This window comes from Vipera ursinii, assembly GCF_947247035.1.
Source record: "Vipera ursinii genome assembly, chromosome: 4".
NCBI lineage: Eukaryota > Metazoa > Chordata > Lepidosauria > Squamata > Viperidae > Vipera > Vipera ursinii.
Window position 1 is genome coordinate 98,579,500 of NC_139514.1, and position 25,845 is coordinate 98,605,344.

The following is a 25,845-nucleotide window of genomic DNA, read 5'->3' on the forward strand; positions in this document are numbered from 1 at the left end:
AGTGACTCCATCCAGCCACCTCATTCTCTGTCGACCCCTTCTTCTCTTGCCCTCAACCTTTCCCAGCATTAGGCTCTTCTCCAGTGAGTCCTTCCTTCTTATAAGGTGGCCAAAGTATTTGAGTTTCAACTTCAGGAAGTTGAATTACCTTTAATTTAATTTAATTTAATTTAATTTAATTTAATTTAAGTTTAATTACCTTTCTCTAATTAAAGAAGTCAATTTGTCCATCTCCAAAAGTTCTGTCAATTTCACCAAACATTTCTTCATGGTGGGTAATGCCGAATCTTTCCATTTTTGTGTGTATAATAGTCTCACTGAAGTTATCATAGTTCAAAATAATCCTCTATGGCTCTTTCCTAAATGTTTGTCCATCAATCCTAAAAATAGAAGTTGTGCCTTCAATTGTATATTAATCTTTAAAATCCTCTGTTTCCATGTATATATTTGAATCCAAAATTTTTAGCATAGTTATTTATCCAGCTTAGGAACTACCCATCTCACTCACAGAACACCTTTTTTATGTGTGCAGCGAGCATGCTAAATGGTCCCTTCATGTTCACATTTCTAGCAGATATTTGAGGTGTCTTTATATATTCTGGACAATTTCCCTGGTGTCATATACCAACAATATATAATTTTCCATCTGACATTTTGATATCAGTTTTGCTATGCTGTAGTTTGACAGAAGAAGTAACTTTGGAGTTCAGCAGGTTTATGCAGCAGAATATGAATGCTGAGAGAAAGGAAAGTAATAGAGGAATTGTCCAAGAGGGCATGTAAAGGAGCTCAAGTAAGGAAACCTCTACAGCAGTGGTTTTCAACCTTTTCTTTACCACAGACCCCCTTTAAATAGCTTTTGTGGCCACAGACCATGGCCATGGGCCCCCCAAGACTTAATTCAAGATTTAAATCATAACATTTCTTCAAGCCTTTGTGGACTTCCTGTGATGACATCACAGCCCCCCAAGGGGTCCTTGGACCACAGGTTGAGAACCACTGCCCTACAGTATTGTTGATTAAATCTGTTGACTCTAGTGGCCAATAGATTGAAAAGGTGCACCAGGTTGTGCTAGAAAGAGATCTCCCAACATTACCCTGCATATAGTTTCTTTTCTATTCTCTCTCTGCCCAAACAAGATTTGTGTGCATGGATTTTGTAGAAATAATATATACCGTAGCTCTGTGGTTATTCCATGTTTGAGACAGAGGGTTTATAAATTATTTTTTTTATATAGGACTGAAAATTCTCATTGAGAAGCAGTGCTTTGAATGAACAGTTGCAGCAATAGTTGTTCCACTGGCATGATTCAGAGTACTTTGTGAGAAGTGATTATTTTTTAATTAGATTTCTTCTGTTGAAATCATCCAATTCTGGAACATGATTGAATATTGATTGTTAGATAAGTTAGGCAAAATTATAATATCTTTAGAATAATCCCAAACTCCTGGTTTTATTGTCTCTTCATCTCTTGCACCACACACGTTATTATTAAATTTTATATTGGCAGCTATTGTTAGATCGCATCAAGTGGACATGAAACAACTTCTACCCTCAAAACGATGCTATAGGGCAGAGGTATCAAACTGCCAGCCCACAGGCTGGATGCATCATGACAAAACTGTGCCCACCCCATTGCCAGCAATGGCAAAAAAGTCACGATACATTGCGATCGGACACGTGACGTTGAGAGTTTGACACCCTGCTATAGGGCATTCCACACCAGAACAACTAGACACAAGGACAGTTCCCCCCTCCCATGCCATCACTCTGCTAAACAACTAATTCCCACAACACTGTCAAACTATTTAGTAAGGCTGTATTACTATTATTCTTCCCATTTTTCCTATTACCTATCTCCTTATCTCCTTATGACTATAACTTTGTTGCTTGTAACTTGCAATTTATATTGCTTTGTTTAGTTTCCTAGTATGACTTATGTTGCTTATCTAGTATCCTATGATTATCACTAAATGTATCTTACGATTTATGATGAATGATCATGAGTTATCACTTATAACTTTTATGTACACTGAGAGCTTATGTACCAAAGACAAATACCTTGTGTGTCCAATCACACTTGGCCAACAAAGAATTCTATTCTAAAGGCATCAGCTCTGAAGACTCCCTGGATCGAGCCAAATGGAAATGGCTTTGTCAGCAAGCAGACCCTGCCATAGTGTGGGAATAATGCTAGAAAGAAGATTGCCAACTATTGTAGATTCAAGACCATTTACAATAAAAATGTATCGTATCAGTGCCAGGGAAGGGAAGCAATTATGAAATTAATTATTTTTATTTAGCTCTTTGTAAACTGAGTAATATCATTTGCAAAACATGTTATGGTTGCTGTGTTTAGGATCACGTTCATGATTTTTTTAAGAAGCAAAGTAAGTTGGTAATGATTGAAGAGAAGCCTTCGTGCATAAATGTCCCCATGTTTCGAATTTGGTGTAAAAGAATATGATACATTATTGTATCATACTTGTGACTTTCTCATTTTTAAAATACACATTATCATCTAACATTGAAAACTCAGACTTTAATTTGGTATGTAAAGTATGTGTGTTCATTTTCTAAGGTTGAATGTGACAATTATTTTTTATTTTATTACATTTTAAAGCAAATTTTTATAGTAAAATTTAATGTAATGCCTGTAAATATCCAGCTATTAATTTTTATTCAGGGTCTAAGTGTTACCTTGTGTTGAGAGACACAAAAATTAGATTTGTATAATATTGTATCTCAGAGTAACACCATCAATAATATATTTTGAGATGTTCCTGAAGCCATAAGAAGTTTCTACTTATATCTAGTATGCAGATGTAATTTTCCAGGCAAATTGGTACAGTTAAACTCTCTCATGGACTTCACACTTACATTGTATAAGTTTGCATTGCAAATGTACATTGGAGTATATGTAAATATTGCTGAAATCTAAAAAACGTAAAATAGAAAATTAGAGCTGTGAGACCACTACAATTGTGACAATGTGAATGAAGCAGTTCTCTTCACAGAAAGCAACTAATTGTGTCTACGGGAGGCTTGTGGGGTTGCTTCAGAAGCTGTTGCCAACTGTCTCTGAATGTGTCTCCCCACACAGCTTTTTTGCTTTGCTGAGTCTCAGTGGAAGCATGAAGAGTTTGTTTGGCAGTCTTGTAAGCCAGGGGTTCCCATCCTGTAGGCTGCAGCCCACTAGTGGGCGGTGAGGGGTTTGCACATGCATCACTTGCGGGTGAGCACGTGTGCGCATGCTCCATTTGCACGAGCGCCAGGTGTGTGTGCATGTTGCTTGTGGAAATGGAGCTATGTGCATGCACACTTGGCAGCCCCTTCCGCAAACCATCCCCTTCCTCCCCCTACCAGTCCACAAAGCCGGAAACGTTTGGGAACTCTAAAGTAAGCTTTGCAAAGGACATTGCTGTTTTAACGTCTTAGAACGAGGTGCTTTGCTCATGTGCTTTGGGAAGCACTTCTTTTGAATTCCTTATACCACTCCACCAAAAATCAGTGTGATTATACTGGAACAGAGCTTCAGACTCATGCATGACCTCAAGAGAACTTTCTAGACAGATCTGGTATCTGGGGCTAATATTCATGCACTCTTTTTCTCTATGGTTTTAGGAACAGGGTAGAGCAGGAACATCCCATAAAGTGTTCAATAAAATGCTTTACTACAATTATATCAATAATTTAGAATATAGGACTCCCCTCCTCCTTCTTTTAGTTTCTTCTCCTGTTCAACATTGTAATGGTTGTCTTAGATTGGAATTTTTCTTGTGACCAGATATTATTTAAGGCTGTTTACATTCCATCTTGTTTTCCTGACACTGAATATCAGTAAGTAGAACAAGAGCCAGAATTTAGTTTCAGATAAGATACTGATGAATAGTGCTAAATAGTTCTTTTGTAATTATCGTATAAAGAGGAGCCTTTAACAATTATTTTTAAGCAACTTGTTCGAGTGTTTGTAAGAAGTCAGCATTTCATTGTTTCATTTCTTTTGCAGGTGTATTTGCCAGACTTTGCATAAAAAAGTATGCATTTTAGCGACTCACCAGTTGCAATATTTACGAGCTGCAAGCCAGATCTTAATTTTAAAAGAGGTTAGTGAAAATAAAAATAATCTTCGGAGGGTTGGCAGTGTTTAGTTTGTGTTCTGTGTTCTTAATATTTAAAGTTGAGGAATTATAAATGTGCAGAATAGCGTGGTCAGTCTTGCAGCGTTACATGTAATTTGTCTACATGGCATGCAAAACTATACATTTATTTTACTGAACAAAATAAATTAAGATGCCAGTTTTGAATGATAGGTCAGGATTTTTTTAAACCCCTAGCTGGAAAATAAAAGAAGGTAGTATAAAACATATTTGTTAAAGGTGTTCGGGTACAAATTTCAAATTAGTTACTTCAGTATTCTTGAGGCTTTAGTTTCCTACTGATTCTTTTGCTTGCATGGCATACATATAATACTGTGCACTTGTTTAGATTACAAAAGAAGCAGGAACCATGTTTCAAATGGACTTTATTTTGACTTTACAGCTACAAATAAAAACTGTAAAGCTGAAATTTGTAAATATGTAAGACATTGAATGCTGAAATTTCTTCAGAGTCAGCGAGATGTAGGCACCTTGAATTTAGACTGTTTATGTTCCATGACTACAGTATTATTTGCTCTTTTATTGAAAATTAAATGAATGACAAAAATGCAAATAAAGTAAATAAAAATCAAACAGACATAATTTAATATCTTCTGTGTTCTTCTAATGTCACTAATAAATAAAATATTGTTATGTTGCTTTGCAGTGTACCATTTATATTCGTATTGACTGAAGCAGTACAAAAACATGTGAACGAAATAAAGTAAATAAATTATCTAGGAAAAATGTTCTGTTCTCTACAATTATCTTAGAATAAATGCCAATTAACAAATTTTAATTGTTCCATATATCCTTATACAAGACAGGTATAAGAAAGGATATTATGTATTCCTAATTTACTTACAAGACTTATAATTATCTTTTTATAATTTTATACAGAAATTATTTTTGCTAATCAAAACTTTGTCATCTTTCCAAAAAAAACAACAACAACAGATTATTCATCTGCTACCAATATTTAATAACTATCAGCTTTGCTACCATTGCCCTATTGATACTTCATTTTTCATTGAGGTGTTCTGATCTATAAATAAATTTGGTAATTAATGAGGACAATATTATAACTATGGTAATTTCCTAAAAACAATGTCATTCTAAAATTGGGCTACCACATTTACATTGTTGAGCCATGACTTTTACCACCTTTACCACATAAGAGATTTATTTCTATTATAAAATTATTTATGGTGGTATCCCATCTCTGAAGTGGACATCCATTGAAAAAAATGACTTACTGTATTTTTCCGTGTATAAGATGCTATTTTTTTCTGCAAACACCCTGTTCAAAAATCAGGTTCAGCGTCTTATACACGGAAAAATAATGATAACCTCCGCAGCCCAGGGCTTGCCTGTGTGGGTTGCCATGCCGCCTGGTGCAGTTGTCAAGCCCTTGTGGGCTTGCCACTAACGGGAGGGGGGAGGGGGCAAGATTGTCAGCCGGCCGAACTTCCGGATTTGCTGGCTCAGCTTTTCAGCACTCTGATGAACAGCTGATCGGCACAGAGAAACTTGCTTGCCAGAACGTCTTATACAAGGGTGCGTCTTATAGACGGAAAAATATGGTATGTGGTTACGATGGCATTAAGCTTTCAGATATACCAGTTTCCAAAATGATATAGTTCCCAAGTCACACATAAAATTTGCTATCAAAAGTTGACACATTTAGAAATCTAGCTTTTAATAAAATAGAATATATTATCTATTAAATTAAATTAAATTAGATTATTGCATAAGTAAATATTTATTTTGGAGAAGTCCCCCCCAAAATTCCATGGCAGGCTTATCACCTGTGTTTATTTTTCTACATTACTACATTGCACTGATAAACAAATGTTGAATGTACTATCTTTTTGGAGAAAATGGAAAACAATGGATAACCAAGGTCCTGATGGCCCCATTACATGTCATATATGTTTTAAATCACAGTCAGTCTGAAGCAGCCCAAATTAACTTTAGATTCACCCAGTTTTGAATCCTAGCTTTGGTTCTGGCTTACTGAACATAGACTTTCTTCTTTTTTTAAAAAAAATAAAAATAGATTGTTATATTTCTCTTCAACTATTATCCAGAAAAAAATTGTGGAGAATAAATTTGTAAGTTTGGAGGATTGACAAGTAGGATAGTGACCTTCTATGATATTATTAGCATTTTCCAACTGGCTTGTACTATATGTCATTTGGAATTAGACGAAGAAAGCCAAGAAATTAATAGGTACTGATAGGACATCTATTTTTACTTCTGTCTTAATCAGAATAATTTAGTCAGTTGCTTCAGACATTAAGATAAACCCTTGTTTATTACAAAGAGAATACCGGTACTCCTTTTCTTCTTTCTGCTTACGGCATAAGCAGAGAAGGTCCTGAAAGTTTTATTTCATGTTTTATTTCTGTAATTGCCAGTTATAGTTACATCCAAACTCTTAAATGTGATAAATGTTAACTACGATTTGTTGAAATGTTAGCTTCAAAACCATAGTTATGAAATATATAACTAAGACGTTCTAAACTTAAGATGATACAAATAACTTATGGTTGGGAAGCGAACCAGATTTACAATGTCTTGCCAAACAGGGTTGATCCTGAAAGAGCTAGGCAAAGGCTGTAGACTAGACCAGAGGTCCTCAACCTTGGCAACTTTAAGACTTGTGGAATTCTGGGAGTTGAAGTCCACAAGTCTTAAAGTTGCCAAGGTTGAGTACCCCTAGACTAGACTAGGAAGTTGAAGAAATGTTCTGGAACAAAGCAACAGTCAGCCATTTCTATAGTACTGCTAAGGAAACAACACAGAGGTATTGTATGTTGGTTAATCAAAACCAGAAGGGTACATTTCCTTCTCGTCATCAGTGTTCTGGAGAAGGAGAAAAATATCAAGGGAATGTATGAGTTATTTCTGTATTTCTCATTTCTAGCATGAGAAATCATGTTTCTGATTTTCAGTTTGGTGTATTACTTAGACAATTGCTCACTTAATTGAGAGAGCCAGTAGTGTAGCAGTTAGAGATCCAGGTTCTTCTTAACTACAGAAGCTACTTGGGTGAGTCACTCTCTCTTATGCCCACCTAGTTGACAGAAATAATGCTATGAGGGGAGAAAAAGAGAGAACAGTATACAGGTAGTCCTCAACTTACAATCACAACTGAGCCCAAAATTTATATTGGTTAATGAGAAATTTGTTAAGTGAATTTTGCCCCATTTTATGACCTTTTTTGCCAGAGTGATCCCACACTTTCTTGAAATGTATCTTGATTATTTAAAACAGGTTGTAAAATGGTTGCAGAGAAAGGAGGCCATTTACTAAAGATTCTTCCTTCTTTTTGGTGGGAGTGCAGCCTGGATGGCAGCTGATAGTTATCTCAAAAATTACTACTATAGTTGTCTGTTTTACAACCATACTGTACATTATAGTCTCTATGTATTTTCTTTTTAGGGTAAGGAGGTAGGGAAAGGTACTTTCTCAGACTTTCTTAAATCTGGAGTAGATTTTGCTTCCCTTTTGAAAAAAGATGAGGAGGATGAACAACCATTGTCTCCAGGAACACCCAGCCACCAGCTGACTAGGATTCGTACATTTTCTCAGTCTTCCTTGTGGTCACTGGACTCTTCAGTTCAGTCACAGAAAGATGGAACTGCTGGATCACCAGCTGTGAGTAAATGACACAAGTATAAAACAATCTGAAAGTTGAATGGTGTTTTTATTTGTAGGATAAGAAACTGTCGCTTATTTATGCCAAAATGTGCAAGTTTAACACATCATATTCTATGGTCTTGTGAAACATTTTCCATTGGCATAAACATTTTTGCTTTGTAGAAATTCTCATAGCAAAGAACATTTATACTCTTAAAAGTATACATTTTAATTTCAGGCATTTAATTACCTAACACTAAACTTCACATTAAAGATTGAGAAGAACAAATGGAAAATTTAAACGAGTTGTCCTTTCTTTTCATAATAAGCAGAACTTCTTCTGAACCATACCAGATTTAACATTCTGGCACAGAATTTGTAATATGCATAAATATGTGTTAGTTTCTTAACGTAATCAAAAAATAATGTAAAAGAATCAGCTTAAATTATGTAATTGTTAGTTCACATTAAAGTTTTTTTTAAAAATTCCATTTATATCCCGCCCTTCTCCGAAGACTCAGGGCGGCTTACAAGCTTAGCAGTAGCCTTCATTCTATGTATATGCCTGCTTATTAGGGCTTTCACACACCCCCAAGCGGCATTATTACAAAGTCAGCTTAATTGCCCCCAACAATCTGGGTCCTCATTTTACCTACCTCGGAAGGATGGAAGGCTGAGTCAACCTTGAGCCTGGTGGGATGCGAACCTGCATTAATTGCAGGCAGCTGGTGTTACTTAAGGTTGATCTTTTAAATTAAACTAGATGCATTATTTCCCCAGACTGGGGAAGGTGATTAGAAAATCTGTTTTTGAAACTTTTTTTTAATAGAAATTAGTCTTAACAAAATCCCTTTTTACTCCCATTGTATTGCAGATGGGGCCAGTCCTAACTACACTGCCTGAAGAAAGTCGATCAGAAGGAAAAATTGGCTTTACTATTTATAAGAAGTACTTTTCTGCTGGTGCAAATTATTTTGTAATTTTTATAATTTTAGTTCTCAATATTTTGGCACAGGTAAGTTTTTTTAGGGAAATGTAATGTTTTTAAGGCAAATGTAACTGATAATTGTTTTTAATAGTCTAGCACATACACTTTCCTATTCTATATGTATGAAGTGAATTAGTAAGATTTAATGCATATAAGATATATTTTTGTCTTTGAAATAAAGGGGTCAGATTGTAAATGAGCTTGAGATTCATTTACTGTAAAGATGGAGCAGTGATCTATCTGTTCCTTTTCACATGGAATTTCAAAAGAAAACATTCTATACAATTTAATTATAAAAAGAAAAATAGTTTATTGAAATTAGACTTCCAGACATTGCAGTAAAATTTTAAATATTTTTTAAAATATATAAAGTATATTTTTATATACATATAAAAATATAAGTAGTTAGCATAAATTAATGTTTAAACATTATGAGTTATTTACTTCTGGACGGTAGTAGGATGTTAGGGGTATGAGATTTGACTTAGTGGCTTTCCATTCCACTCTGGGTCTTGATAACTTTGTAATATTGAGAGGCTAAAACTGTTGATTCAATCATTCCAAAACTTCAATCTGTCTCTTCCACAACTCAAGCTCAGTTGACACTGACCTGGAAATAATACAGTTGAATTAAGAATAATAATCAGAATGCATAAACTTAGTCATATGTAACTAAATTCAAGGAATTGTATTACCATGCTCCACTCTCAGGGTGCCAACTTGGAAATTGAAGACTCAATTAAAGCCTTATTCTGAATCCCACCATGGTTACTTCTGATTCCCCTCTATAATATATGTAATACTATTGAGAACCTCTGCTTTACAATTCATTCCATTTTAGTTTTTAGATAGTGCTGATAACTGCTTGATGGCAAACAGAGAAATTTTTACTAGGCATTCTTGAGTTTTCTTTATTTGGATGTCACAACTCCTACAATATGTAACTGATGTGTCCAGTCTACCATGTAGTCATAGTTGATGAGGTAACTTTCAGTTATTGTGGTGTAAGATTGCAGATAAGATGCTTAGCTTGGCTTATTGTTACTTAGCTTATATTTTTTGTTTGTACTACTCCTACCACTACCTGAAAGAGGAAGCTTGGAAAAGCTTAATACTGTGTTGAGAAAGGAATAGTCCCAACCACAGTGAGTGAGGTCATATTGCTAACAAAATGCTGTGCCTGGATTCTGAGAATTGTGAGGATTATCAACTAATCTTTTCTTCTTGAGTAAGACACATGGCAAAGAGCAGTCTTTTAAGGCATTACATTATTGTATGAGATTAAAATAGAAGCAGATAATCATTTTCTTTTCAGGGCTGCTATGGGTAGAGAGGTCCCTTGGCTGCTGACCTATATTGAGAGAAAGATAGCGGGATCCTGCTAATTCTCAATTCATAAAGAAGAAGATGGCTTGTCCGCTTGAAAAAAAGACTGTTCAGGACATTCTGAGGGGAGCTGAACTGAAAATAAAATGAAGTCTGGGATGTCTGAGAATCCAGAATGCTTTCTGGTGCATTTCTAGCATTTGCAGTTAAAGTATACTAAAGTATACTAAAAAATTAGGCTATCCAGGTGAAATTCTATGTTTAAATTAATCCCTAATGAATGGAAGCTGATACAGCATTGCAGAAAGTTAAATACAACATTTTTCTGCAAATTTGAATGCAAGTTACTCCTTATGTGCAGTTGTGCACAGATTGAGAGTAACAACAGTGAATGTGCCAAGGGCAGATGTTTGGTAGCCCTTCAGGAGATTCTGCTGTTTTACTGGATGCCTGAGACTTCTCTGAATATCCTCAATAATATTCAAGTGCTGAGGTCTGTGAAAGGTATTCCATAAACTTTACTTTTCTTCAAGATTGATTTGGAGGTATCAGTCCATCAAATCTTTATTTGAGTCATAGATTAGCATAAGGTGCTTTAATAATAACATTGAATCTTATGAAAGAATGGGTCCGGGATACCTCGAGGACCACCTGCTGCCAGCGTCAACTCCCCTCCGCCCTGTGCGTGCCCACAGAGAGGGCCTCCTCAGGGTGCCTCCAGTCAGGGAATGTCGACTGGTGGCCCCCAGGGGGAGGGCCTTCTCTGTGGGTGCCCCGGCACTATGGAACCAACTGCCGGTCGAGCTCCGGATGGCATCGGACCTCCGATCCTTCCGTCGCGGGTTGAAGACCCATTTGTTTGAGTTAGCTGGTCTGGCCTGAAGGGGTATTTGGGTTTTTAATTGGTTTCTATTTCACTATTGTTATATTTTAATTTGGGCATGGTTTAATTTTCTTTTAATTTTTGTATACTTATTTATATATGCCCTGTGAACCGCCCTGAGTCCCTTAGGGAGAAGGGCAGTATAGAAATTAAATAAAATAAAAATAAATAAATAAATAAAAATAGCAAAAACTAGCATTGATATCACAGTATTGGACTATAACAGTGGTGGCGAACCTATGGCACGCGTGCCAGAGGAGGCACTCAGAGCCCTCTCTGTTGGCACACGCAGCAGGTCTATTAGGCCACCACCGCCGTCCAGAGCAGCAGCCCTGCCCAGCACAAAGGAGGCGAAGTGGCCGATTAGCAAGCTCGAGTAGAGCAGAGGTCACCAACCAGTGTCGATTGGCAGACTGGAAGGGAGGGGGAAGCATTTTATATGCGTGCATGTGCGCACAGGGTCGCGAGCATGCACATGCTGTAAATGGGGCGGGGCTAGTGCCTGCGTGATACTCACTAGCCCTGCCTCATTCTTGTGTGGTGCAGCGCTTTGTATCTGTACCTCGCGGCACCATGGTGGCTGTATTTGTGCCGTGCAGCACGGTGGCCCTTTTTTGCGCCCCTGGTTTTTGCGTGTCAGAGGCGGCACTCAGAGGCACCTCCCTGCCCCCCTGACGGTACCACAATGCTGATGCACCCCTGGCACTTTGCGATAAATATGTGGGTTTTGGGTTGCGGCTTGGGCACTCGGTCTCTAAAAGGTTTGCCATCACTGGACTATAATATTGAAACATTAAAATCTCTTTACAAAATTCTTAATACTAAGTCTAATAACCTAAAATCGGGAAGGGCTTTGAAGGCTATAAAAATATGTATGTCTATGGAGATTCTCAGTCATCTGGGTTGTGGTTGTCCCAAAGGTGCTTTTTCAGAAGGCAACTGGATATTCTTTGTTTTTGCTTGAAGATGGTTCACTTCTCATCCAAGAAGCTTCTTCAGTTCTCTTCACTTCAGAACTGAAGAAGCTTCTTGGATGAGAAGTGAAATGTCTTCAAGCAAAAATAAAGAAAATGCAGTTGCCTTTTGAAAAAGCAACTTTGGGTGTTGTGTTTAACTTCACACCATGAACAGTTGCTTCTGTCCACTTATTTAAAAAATACAATTTGACTAGAAGAATCTAAATTTTTTGAATACAAGTATGTGCATGCATGTATTTACTTTTTGAATAGTATGTACACCTAAAAAGAAAAGGCTCAAGGATAGCTTATAATATTTAAAACATGTTTTGAGTTTAAACCACAAGGCATGAAATAATCCAAAATAAATTCTAAAATAATTGTTTTAACTGTTTTAGGTTACATATGTGCTTCAGGATTGGTGGCTTTCTTACTGGTGAGTGACTGTTTCTATATAAATCATGTAGATGATTACTTTTAAGAAAGCAGCAAATAAAGAAATGAGGACTTTTGTATTATATACAATAGAAAAATATTTGAAATTATGCATGAAATAATGAAATAAAGTACACATTCCAAGTTTAAAAAGTGCCTTTGAAACAACAAAACAAAGCATATAGAATATGTAAGAGAAAATTCAGTAAATGAAATTGTTGATGACAAATACCAGTAAGTTAAACTTTTTTGAAACTTAGAGAGACCAGAAATTTAGTCCAACCAATATGTTCTCATGTGCTTGCAAACTTGTTTGAAATATGTTCTTTCCATGTGTCCACAGGGCAAACCAGCAAGTAATGCTAAATATCACTAAAATGGAATATGGTGGGCAAAATGTCACAGAAAGTCTGAATCTTACCTGGTATTTAGGAATGTACGCAGGTAAAAACTTTTAAAATGTCACTGTAATTTGCAAAAAACTAGGCCATGATCCCAAAATATGCAGTTTTCCTATAACTTTTAAATGCTACTAGACAACCTGTGTCCCATTAAGTCATTGTTCCAGTAATATTTCCTTATCATGTAAACAGTTCTGGTATACCCCTACATATTCTCCCCAAACCCTAGTATGCAACTCCACAAATTGCATGCATCCTCCCTGACCCGTGTGGCACATCTCAAGCACCCTGTGTACACTCCCTGATCTGTACAATGCATCTTGCATCCTCCAACTGGTGTGGCACTGACAGGAATGGTATGCAGGAGTGTGGTGCCGATCAGGAAGGGTGTTGGGTGTGGAAGTGGTGCTGCCTGGGTTTGGGAGGTCATTGGGAGGGCATTGTGGGTTGGGGAGGTACACAAGTATGTGCAAGACATACCTTGAATGTTGGGTCTATGGGAGTGTGATGCTGGTCAGAAAGGGTGTGCGGCATGCCCAAGAGAGGCTGGAGAACTAAAGGGTAGGGGAGACTCGAAACCTTTCCTACCAACTTCCCTATTACTGATCTCCCTGCCAGCTTTCCATAAGCAAAGATTTTCCTTGTGAGAAGCTGGCAGGGAGCACTGCCAATCCACAATCAAGTCTACATTATCTGTCGGCTTCCCCATTGACTTGTGGGAAGCTATCAGGGAACGTAAGTGATGATCACATGACTCTTACTGTAACAGTGTACCTGTGCTGAAGTAGTGACAGCACAGCAACACTGAAATAGCCATACCTTCCCCAAATTTCATTCCCATGGGTGTAATGGCTCTTGGAATTCTGTAAGTTACCTTTTTGAGGTGCCTTGGTACAAAAATGGCTTCCCTATGATGTACCATTTGAAGATTACAAAAAAATAGACTTAAGGGTTTTAGTAGTATATAGATAATTAAGAGATTAAGAAGATGCTGTTTTCTTCTCTGACTGTATTAATTAGATTACCCTTTTAAAATAGTCATAAGATGGGTAGAGACTTAATTTATATTCTGAATTTTGAAAGCAATTGATTTATTGATTGAATTTATATAGCCGTCAATATGTGACTCCTGGCAGTTTACATGGTTAAAATACAAACAATATCATAAAATGATCATACAAACATTAGGAATCTATAAACATTAGCACTGATGATATTACCTTGTTTGGGTAATGAAATGTATGCAAGAAAACAACCAAGCTCAGAGAGCACTAAGGACCTCTCAAACTTTAGAAGATTAAAACAATTAAAAACTATACCATATAGTGACTGTCAGCTCAGGAATATCTGAACTGGAAGATAAATAAAATTTGAACATTTAAAAATTCATCATAAGGATGTAGCTTTACCTCTCCAAATGGATTATTCCAGTTACATTTTTATTATTATTCCAGCTTCATCTTCATCATCATCATCATCATCATCATCATTATTATTATTATTATTATTATTATTATTATTATTATTATTATTATTATCTCTGACTATAACAATGTACCTGTTACACAGGAAATTTGAAATTTTGGTATCCTTGATTCCTTTTTGCTTTTAAAATCTATAAGAGGCTCCAACCCTTAAAAACTGGATATATTTTCTTTCCATATTATAACAAATTAAGAAATCACACGCTATAAAATTGAGAATAATCGCTTCACCCATACTAAGAAATTGGTTACTTATATTCAAATATTCTCATCCTCCTCCCGCTACTAATTCTAATCTGCCCTAAACACACTACAGTAAATAATGATCAGCAGGATCTGTGTGTCTGTCATCAGCCTATTGTTAATGCATAAAATAACATTCAGCAATTTTAAACGCATATTAAATTATCCAGAACACAGACTTTCAATTTTTTTGTGTGTTCAAGCACCTTTTTTATTTAAATAGAGGTATAGTTTGTAAAATCCAATCAGGGTTAAGGAGTTATTGTTAAAATATGTGTTGTCTTTTTCTCTGTGTTTTGCTGTTTATATGTTGATTGATCAGTGTCTGTAATAAAGAATATCTGTGTGTGCTTTCATTGGACGGTTAAGGAACCCCTGTGTATCCCAGGGATAAGCATCCTACAGAGTACAGGTGACCCCGTAGTCATTTTGTACTTCCAGATCATCTTTGTTGAAATCTGGGACAAGTTGTCATTTTTAACTGTACAGTTTTTTCCTGATACAAGACATTTATTGTATGAAATTGTATTTTAATAGACTCATTTAACTCCTTTACAATTCCATCCCCAAAGTGTGCCTGACAGCAGACTGAGAAAATAGGTCTAATCTCTCAGAGTATCAGCAGCCTTGTTATCTCTGCCACATGCAAGAGAGAGGAAAATAACATGAAAAGACAGCCCTACAGAAAGGTCATTCACCTGTTCTACTACAGGACTGTGGTCAGTTCTCATAGAATACTAATATTAGTAATTATTATAATATTCAATGCACATGAAGCCCAATACTAGCTAAAGAACTGGTGGCTGTGAGTTCACATGGTTGTAATAATAATAATAATAATAATAATAATAATAATAATAATAATAATAATAATAATAATGATGATGATGATGATGATGATGATGATGATGATGGTGGTGGTGGTGGTGATGTTGGAAGGGACCTTGGAGGTCATCTAGTCCAACTCCCTGCTCAGGCAGGAAACCCTATACCATTTCAAATGGCTATCTAGTCTCTTCTTAAAAACTTCCAGTGTTGGAGCATTCACCACTTCTGGAGGCACTGATTAATTGTCCTGTTAGGAAATTTCTCCTTAGTTCTGGGTTGCTTCTCTCCTTGACGAGTTTCCATCCGTTGCTTCTGGTCCTGCCTTTGGTGCTTTGGAGAATAGTTTGACTCCCTCTTCTTTGTGGCAGCCCCTGAGATATTGTAACACTGCTATCACTGGTTATTATTATTAAATGAATATAATAATAACTTATCAAATGTATATGATGCCCAATTCCTAGTGACTCCGGGCAGCTTACAAATGTTAAAATATTTACATTGTTAAAATATTTTTTAAAAACATTTTAAAAACATTTTAAAAATAAAGAACAACGTACAAGCCAAAATTGTTTGGCTGGATCCTTTGTTAACTACATGAAGGTCTGTCAGTTATTTCTTTATGTGTGCTTTCCACCAAACAGGAATCAATAGCAGCTCTGGGCCAGAGGAATTTCTTTGGGAAAAAGTATGAGTCTCCCAGAGTCACCTCCAGACAAGATGGGCACCACATAAATCCAATAAATAAATAATTTAGGAGATATGTTTACTTATTTTAATAAATGAACTTAAGTAAGATCACAGGTTTATTCAAAAAGCTATTTGTTTTGTCAGCATGCACCTCAGTTACCTAGATAGAGGCAAATAATTTGGGCAGAATTACTAATTTTCTTGTTGTAGAAGATTTGTTAAATTACTAGTATTTGATGTTAAACAAATTACTGTCGAACTGCTATCATTGTGACACATGATTTTTTTTTAAAAAATGTTTGTCAATAGATTCTTGAAGTTGATAGATTACATTATGTAACACTGCCCTTCATTTAAATACAGGTTTAACTGTGGCTACAATATTTTTCAGTATACTGAGGAGTCTACTTATGTTTCACATTTTGGTTAATGCAGCTCGGACTTTACATAACAACATGTTTCAGTCAGTTCTGAGAACTCCAGTGCTGTTTTTTGACAGAAACCCTATTGGTAAGTTTCTACCACTTTACAATAGTGGAATACTCCTGACTATTCCAGGGAAGGGCAAGAAGAAGCAGATGATACGTGATTCAAAAATATCATCACACCATTTGAATTATGACATGATTGCATGTATGTTATTCTTTTGACAACATTGTTGGTGGCTTGTGGATGTCACTTGATTTATAGCAATAGCACTTATATACTGCTTCACAGTGCTTTACAGCTCTCTCTAAGCAATTTAAAGAGACAGCATATTACAATCTGGGTCCTCATTTTGCCAACTTTGGAAGGATGGAAATCTGAGTCAACTTTAAGCTGGTGAGAATTGAACCGCTGGCAGCCGGCAGTCAGCAGAAGTAGCCTGCAGTACTGTATTCTAACCACTGCGCTACCATGGCTCTTGTATGAATGTATGATTTTTTTTTCCTTTTGCCACTTTTCAGCTAAGTGATATCTGCAGAATGTTCACATTTGTAATGTCTACTTAGTGTAGCTGGATTTTTTTTTTGCAGTGATGTCTTCTTTAGTTGACAACATGGCATATGCTTAAAGGTTCATTAATTGAGAAAGTGCAGAATAATATTTTCACCCTCTAATTTACGGCCCAACTTGCAACATAAAATTGGTTTACTGTAAAAACTCTCCTTGTTTTCTTATTGCCAAAAAGGGTACCGTGTTTAGTTTATTTTGATAGTAATATCATCATTCTAGCGGCTAGCCATTGTCTGTCCAATGCAGGATGAAGGCCTCTTCCTCATGTTTCCAACCAATATGGTCCTGAGTGTTCTTTTGCTAGTTGGGCCCACAATACTTGCTGATGTTGTTGCTCCATCTTGTATTCAGTCTCTTTTGTGGATGCTTTTTATCAAGTGGGATCCATTCTAGGACTGCCTTGATCCACCTCCCATCAGTTCTTCTTGCTATGTGACCAGTCCATTTCCATTTCAGTTCTAACTCTTTTGATGGCATCATATATTTTGGTTTGTTCTTTAATCCATGTTCGTGTCTTTCTATCTTGTCTTGTGATGCCGAGCATGTATCTTTCCAGGGCTCTTTGCGCCACTCATAGCTTTTGAATTGATTGTGAGGTTAGTGTCCATGTTTTGCTGGCATATGTTAGAACACGTAACACACACTGATTGAAAACTTTTCAGGCATAGGGGGAGGCTGTTCTTGAAAATTACGCTTAGCTTGCCAAATGTCTGCCAGCCACATTTAACACGCTGTTCAATTTCCTTTTTTGTATCACCTTCCATTGAGATATGTTGTTCAAGGTATACGTAGTGGTTTACTATATCTTCTCCAGACATGCAATTTTTTCTTTCTTCAAGTGAATTTATTAACCTGGGTCTTTTTCAAGTTTATTTTTAAGCGAAAGGTTCTCCTGCTTTGTGCAGCTCAGGTATGTGTCTTTGTAACTCTTCTGGGTCTTGTGAGAAGAGAACAACATCATCTGCAAATCTTAAGTGGTTTAAATAGGCAACATTGATTTTTATTCCATCTTTTGCCTAGTCTAGTTTGTGAAATACTTCTTCAAAGCAAGCTGAGAAAAGGATAGGTGATATTGTATCACCTCGTCATACATCTTGTTCTATGTTGATTTCTACTTTAAGATCATTAATGCGAATTGTTGCTATTGTTTTTTCATATATTGATTGTAGTAAGTTTATGTAAGCAATATAGTAGATTACTTTACTTTGCATAACTCTGTGGGTATTATTCAGAATCTTTTCTTTCTTAACCTGGTACTCAGCATAGGTTTTGGGTTTTAATTCCCCTCATCCAAAACCAGCATGATCAAAGGCTGCATGAGGATTATGGGCATTAAAATCCAATGCATGTTCTCAGGAATGATTACTGTCATCTCTCTCTCTCTCTCTCTCTCTCTCTCTCTCTCTCTCTCTCTCTCTCTCTCTCTCTCTCTCTCTCTCTCACACACACACACACACACACACACACACACACACATACGCACACACAGACAAAGGTATATGTACATATAGTTTTACCTGTTTTGTGGATATAATATTTAATATTACTTTTTTAGGTCCATTAACCAAAAAAGTAAATGTGAACTGAATTGGTTTTGATTTACTGACTACAGTAATGTAAAAGAGGTCTGAACAAATAGAAGTTTGCAGAGAGTCATAAAATGGCAGAAAAAAATTATGCAATTAAGCTCTATACTAGATTCATCATTGTGCATAGTGATTCTACTGGAATTTTCTAAAAACAGACAGGAGCCTTTAAACTGCTAGCCAGAAAACATCATAACATAACAAGAGTCCTGTGAGTTTAGGCCATTAATAATTTTATAAATATTAATTATGTCCTTCTTTAACCATCTTTGTTCTAAAGCAAAAAGGCCCAGATGTAGTCATGCTTTGTTCCTTAAAGTGAAGTTGTTGTATTCCAATGAGCTTTTTTGTTGTCTTATTCTTTTACTTTAACTTCTATATGTGTTTATGAGTCTTGACAGCTTGGACAAATCCCTGCAGTTTTCTGGGCAAGATTTTGGTAGTGATTTGCCATTGCCTTCTCCTTAGAACTGAGGGAGAGGGACTGGCCCAGGGTTACCCAGCTGGCTTTGTGCATAAGGCAGGACTAGAAATCACATTATCCAAATTGCCAGAGAGGGAGCACACTTACGATTTAACATATCTGTTTTTCTTAAATTGTGACATCATTTTGAATAATGGTGACCAAGTTGCATTTTTCTCACTTATTTATCTGGCAATATTACCACCTAACATTTTTAGAGAAAATGGCCTCAAGGTGGTTATATTGGAAAATCAAAACTTAAATGCAACTAGCAGTTTGGTATCATAAATATAAAAAACAATGTATTTCAGCTCTTGTATGCACTAAATCTAGACATGCTGTGTTCTTGTTGTTAGTTGCGAAGTCATGTCTGACCCATCACGACCCCATGGACAACTTTCCTCCAGGCCTTCCTGTCCTCTACCATCTTCTGGAGTCCATTTAAGCTCACGCCTACTGCTTCAGTGACTCCATCCAGCCACCTCATTCTCTGTCGTCCCTTTCTTCTCTTGCCCTCAACCTTTCCCAGCATTAGGCTCTTCTCCAGTGAGTCCTTCCTTCTCATTAGGTGGCCAAAGTATTTGAGTTTCAACTTCAGGATCTGGCCTGAGCAGTGAGGGTTGATCTCCTCTAGGACTGACCGGTTTGATCGCCTTGCAGTCCAAGGGACTCACAGGAGTCTTCTCCAGCACCATAGTTCAAACCTCAATTCTTTGGTGCTCAGCCTTTCTTATGGTCCAACTTTCACAGCCATACATTGCAACTAGGAAGACCATAGCCTTGACTCTATGCACTTTTGTTGGCAGGGTGATGTCTCTGCTTTTTAGTGTGCTGTCTAGATTTGCCATGGCTTTCCTCCCCAGGAGCAAGCGTCTTTTAATTTCTTGGCTACAGTCCCCATCTGCAGTGATCTTGGAGCCCAAGAAAATAAAATCTGTCACTACCTCCATTTCTTCCCCATCTATTTGCCAGGAATTGAGAGGGCCAGATGCCATGATCTTGGTTTTCTTAATGTTAAGTTTCAACCCAACTATTGCACTCTCCTTCTTTACTCGTAACAAGAGGCTCTTTAGTTCCTCTTCACTTTCTGCCATTAGAGTGGTATCATCTGCATATCTTAGGTTGTTGATATTTCTCCCAGCAATTTACTTCCAACTTTTGATTCATCTAGCCCTGCCTTTCTCATGATGTGCTCTGCATGTAAGTTAAACAGGCAGGGTGACAGTATACAGCCTTGCCGGACTCCCAATTTTGAACCAATCAGTGGTTCCATGTCCAGTTCTCACTGTTGCTTCTTGACCCCCATATAGGTTTCTCAAGAGACAAATAAGATGGTCTGGTACTCCCATCTCTTTAAGAACTTGCCACAGTTTGTTATGATCCACACAATCAAATGCTTTAGCATTGTTAATGAAGCAGAAGTAGATGTTTTTCTGGAACTCCCTAGCTTTGTCCAGGATCCAGCGTATGTTGGCAATTTGATCTCTAGTTCCTCTGCCTCTTCGAAATCCTGCCTGTACTTCTGGTAGTTCTCAATCCACATACTGCTGGAGTCTAGCTTGTAGGATTTTAAGCATAATTTTACTAGCATGTGAAATGAGTGCAATGGTGCGATAGTTTGAACATTCTTTGGCACTGCCTTTCTTTGGAATTGGAATGTAAACTGATCTTTTCCAATCCTGTGGCCACTGTTGAGTTTTCCAAATTTTCTGGCAAATTGAGTGTAGCACTTTTACTGCATCTTTTAAGATTTTGAATAGCTCAGCTGGAATACTGTCACCTCCATTAGCTTTGTTGTTGCTCAGCTTTCCTAAGGCCCATTTCACTTCACATTCTAGGATGTCTGGCTTGAGGTCAGTGACTACCTCATCATGGATTTAAAGGGATGTTAAGCTCGTTCTTGTATAGTTCTTCTGTGTAATTTTGCCACCTCTTCTTAATCTCTTCTGCCTCTGTTAGGTCCCTGCTGTTTTGGTCCTTTACCATGCCCATTTTTACATGAAATGTTCCCTTCATCTCTCCAATTTTCTAGAAGAGATCTCTAGTCCTCCCTATTCTATTGTTTTCTTCTATTTCTTTGCACTGTTCATTTAAGAAGGCATTCTTATCTCTTCTAGCTATTCTCTGGAATTCTGCATTCAATTGGGTGTATCTTTCTTTTTCTACCTTGCCTTTCGCTTCTCTTCTTTCCTCAGCTATTTGCAAAGCTTCCTCAGACAGCCATTTTACTTTCTTGCATTTCTTTTTCTTTGGGATGGTTTTAGTTGCTACTTCTTGTACAACGTTGAGAACTTCCATCCATAGTTCTTCAGGCACTCTGTCTATCAAATCTAATTCCTTAAATCTATTTGTCACCTCTACTGTATATTCGTCAGGGATATGATTTAGTTCATGCCTGAGTGGCCTACTGCTTTTCCCTACTTTCTTCAGTTTAAGCCTAAATTTTGCAACAAGAAGCTCATGGTCTGAGCCACAGTTAGCTCCTGGTCTTGTTTTTACTGACTGTATAGAGCTTTTCCATCTTTGGCTGCAGAGCACATGGTCAATCTGATTTCTGTGTTGACCTTCTGGTGATGTCCATGTGTAGAGCCATCTCTTGGGTTGTTTTAAAAGAGTGTTTGTTATGACCATCGTATTCTCTTGACAAAATTCTATCAGCCTGTGCCCTTCTTCATTTTGTACTCCAAGGCCAAACTTATTCCGGTTATCATTTGGCTTCCTCCTTTAGCATTCCAATCCCCCATGATGATAAGAATATCACTTTTTGGTGTTAGTTCTATAAGATGCTGTAGGGCTTCATAGAACCGGTCAATTTCATCCTCTTCAGCACCAGTGGTTGGGGCATAGACTTGGACTACTGTGATATTGAATGGTTTGCCTTGGATTCGAACTGAGATCATTCTGTCATTTTGGGAATTGTATCTCAGTATTGCTTTTCCTACTCTTTTATTGACTATGAAGGCTACTCCATTTCTTCTGAGGTATTCTTGCCCACAGTAGTATACCTGATGGTCATCTGAATTAAATTCACCCATTCATGTCCATTTTAGTTCGCTGATTCCTAAGATGTCGATGTTCAATCTTGTCATCTCTTGTTTGACCACATCCGGCTTGCCTTGATTCATAGATCTTGCATTCCAGGTTCCTATGAGAAAAAATCTTTACAGCATTGGTCTTTCTTTTCACCACTGGATACATCCACAGCTGAGCGTCCTTTCAGCTTTGGCCCAGTCGCTTCATTCTTTCTGGCGCTACTAGTACTAGCCCTCTGCTCTTCCCCAGTAGTATATTCCGACCTGAGGGGCTCATCTTCCAGCATCATATCTTTTTTCCTTTTGGTACTGTCAATGGGGTTTTCATGGCAGATACTGTAGTGGGTTGCCATTTCCTTCTCCAGTGGATCACGTTTTGTTAGAACTCTCTGCTATGACCTGTCTGTCTTGGGTGGACCTGCATGGCATAGCTCATAGCTTCATTGAATTACGCAAGCCCCTTCGCCATGACAGGGCAGTAATCCATGAAGGGGAAATCTAGATATGTACAAGATGTCTTAAGTCACATAGGTTTTCCCTAAATTATAATTCTAGTTAAGTCTAGTTAATTACTGATTTCAAATCAGCACATGAAAACATGGCATGAAGGAGGCTTATAAATCTTAGACTGCACGAACTAGAATGAACATAGCAGGGATAACTCATCTGACTGCCATTGAGGGGTGATGCCTAGCAGCAGGAAGCTCTTAGTAATTTGAGATCTTAGCTCACCTTTTTTGAGAATAAGTAATATATTCAGGTAACTTCCACTTCCTTAAAAGCTTCTTTCTCTGTCAACAGTTGTATCCTTCCTCCATTGGATTCTGTGACTCACAAAGAACTTGGAAGAGAAGAAAAGTATTAAGAGAAAAAGGGAAGCTTACTAATGAACACATAACCAAGCCAAAATGTATTTCTGACTGTAACCAAGACTATTGGTTAATGTTTCATTCAGTGCAAAGTGAAAGTCGTTTTTCTGGTCTTTTTGCTTTTACAAAAGTATCATGCTAATATCTCCCTGTGTTTTCTATAGGCCAAACCTGGCTGGGCATGCTTAAGCATGTATCTGACATATGCCAGATTTCCAATTACAGAATTCTAGTTAAACTTTTGGAGCATCCATCACAGTTAGTGTCTTAGTGGTATACAGCATAAAGCAAAACAAATGTAAAAATGAGAAAGTGTGACCAGGAACAGGTGGGGGTGGGCTAAGAGGATCCTGGTAGCTCCTTTTCTGGCTAATATGTTTTATTAAAGGTATAAGTTGTTGCAAGCTTCAGGAGGGAAAAAAATGCTCCTAGGGAGTTGCTGATTTTTTTGTCACCATAACCTAACATGGCTCTCCACCTAAAATGTGTGAAAGAGAGATGGAGAGACTTAATGGGTGAATAATTAACATTTTTTTTAATTGGTCACAGTCATGGTAGCAGCAACAGCATTTAACAGACCTTTTTGATGAACCCCTTGTAACTAAGGTACTACTGCCAAGTGCTAGTGCAGCAAAGCAAGCTTAGTGTGCACCACCCATTCTTAATCTTGACAAAGTGCCTCTTGGCAAACTGCTAGTAAAATTTACCAAGCTGATCTAGTCTTTGAAAAATGGTACAGTATGAAAAGACTATTACAACAGCTGCATAAGCTGTACCTTGAATAATTATGTCTTCTGTTCTTTTAGCACAAGAGGGCAGCATGAACTGTTTTATTCTATCCTAGCTTTACTATGAATGTACTTTTTAAAGAGGAAAATAAGTCTTGACTATTCTTAGTGTCATGTTTTGAGGACTGAAATGTGTGGATATAGATAAAATTTCTAAAGCCTGACTTCCATTATTTGGAATGTAATGGGGCCCTGAAGGACTATAGACACACTACCAATTAGTGTAAGCAATGCTGAGTTAAATAGACCAAAGAAAAAGCAACTTCATATTTATATCCAATATCTTAAAGGACAGGCAACTGTCTGAATTCTTAATGCTTAGAATGGAATGTTGACAATTCTCCTTTGACTTAAGATCATTGCAAGGTGCCTTGTTTGTTTCTTGGTTCTTTCCAGTGTTCATCAAACCTAAAGGCCTAAAGATTTGTCATGTAAATCGTGTGGAATGAATTCCTTTTAGGGACTCTTGTGAAGAAATTTCTATGGGATTATTCCAAAAGTATCTAAAAGTGAGTGCACATCAAGAAGCAAGGCACAGGGACTTATTTTCTCCCTCTCAAAAAACAAAACAAAACAAAAAACAAATAAGACTAATTGACCAACAGTATCAGAAGAAAGTTTGAGTTACAATTTGGCCAGATTGAATGGTGAGACAACTCATGATAGTTTTTAGCAATCATTGTTTGTTCACCCAAGTAATTCTTCTCAGGTAGATAGCATGTTTAAACAAGAAATACTGGTTGGAAGGCATGTAATTTTAAAAGCAGCTAGTATTTTTGATGGATCATATGAACAGGTTACAAAGGGTAGCTTCATATTAATATATTCCATTGGCAATATCATTCATCAGTCATATAAGCTCTTGGGCATATTGCCAAAAGATCACTGTGTTATGTCGGTCCAGAATGAATTACCAAACTGGTCTTTTTCCCCCTGTTTTTTGGAAACTAGATGTATTTTAGTATGTATCTATATCTATATCTTAATGAAAAATGCACATCTGGAGGTTTAGATGATTTGCATGTTTCTCATTTAGATCATTTAAAATTACTGATAGCTTTAGTTTTATTTCCATTTCATTTGACTGAGTATCTTTATTGTAGGAAAATCTTTTTACTGTATATTAATATTCATTGCCTAGGAAAAGTTTACTCTTCCCATTAATAGACAGAAAAAAAATCTAATAGAAGTGACACTTTACAAAGTTAGACCCAGTGCAATGGCTTGTCTTCAGATGTTGTGGGTGCCCCATCACTTTTAAGAAGAGGCTGGACAGCCATTTGTCTGAAATGGAATAGACTCTCCTGCTCAAGCATGGGGCTGGACTACATGACCTCAAGGTCCCTTCCAACTCTTTTATTCTATGTTCTGTGTTCCAGTATTCTAAATGTTATTCCTGGGTGTTTTCTTGAAACAGTTAGTAGGCTGAAGTATAAGGTGTGGTAATTAAACCTGTTTGGCTGCCACATGTTTAAATCAAAAAGAATACCTTAAATGTTTCTTCCCCCCATATAACAATGGTTTTGTGTACCTTAACCTTATCAGGGTGTGATATTGAATGATTTTTGTGGGAGTTGCTCTGTTACAGCTATTTGTATCATAATAGCTTTTGTTACAAGTTTAAATAGTCTTACTTACACATGCATCTGTTTGATTATAACTCTTGTGATTCTATTAGCAATCCTTTATGAAGCTGATTGCTCTAGGAGTTGGCTAAAATAAGACAAATACTGCATTCAGGGTTTTTGTGTATTAACTGTCGGTCGGACTCTTTTTCTGCCAAAACCCTTGTTTCCCAAGACGTGAACTACAGATTGTATCAGATGCAATGCTGTGTGCATCTGATACAGAATTACTGTGTGGAGCAGTGCATTTCCTTTCCATCTGCACCAACACAACACAGGATGTGTCAAACCCACACATGAGAGACTTGAGACCTTTGCTCTGTGTGCCTATTGCTGGAACCTTGGAACCTTCCCAAGACCGGCAAACATTAAAATCTGTGTTCTTTCTGAACATTTCTCAACAGCCATGTCAGATGTTCAGGAAGGAGACTGAAATATGGCTAAGTGTGTCTCTGATGTGCCCAGACCAC

At 37.1% G+C, this 25,845-nt stretch overlaps 1 protein-coding gene across 1 annotated transcript in view; it reads left to right on the plus strand.

The window, feature by feature from the left end:
• ABCC4 (ATP binding cassette subfamily C member 4 (PEL blood group)) overlaps window positions 1-25,845 on the plus strand; it is a 212,120-nt gene that overhangs the window by 71,472 nt on the left and 114,803 nt on the right. Inside the window, exons 14-19 of the mRNA XM_083361690.1 lie at window positions 4,011-4,107; window positions 7,588-7,803; window positions 8,660-8,800; window positions 12,337-12,374; window positions 12,717-12,817; window positions 16,380-16,526. Coding sequence (XP_083217816.1) covers window positions 4,011-4,107; window positions 7,588-7,803; window positions 8,660-8,800; window positions 12,337-12,374; window positions 12,717-12,817; window positions 16,380-16,526 — 740 coding nt within the window. The remainder of the gene's footprint in view (window positions 1-4,010; window positions 4,108-7,587; window positions 7,804-8,659; window positions 8,801-12,336; window positions 12,375-12,716; window positions 12,818-16,379; window positions 16,527-25,845) is intronic.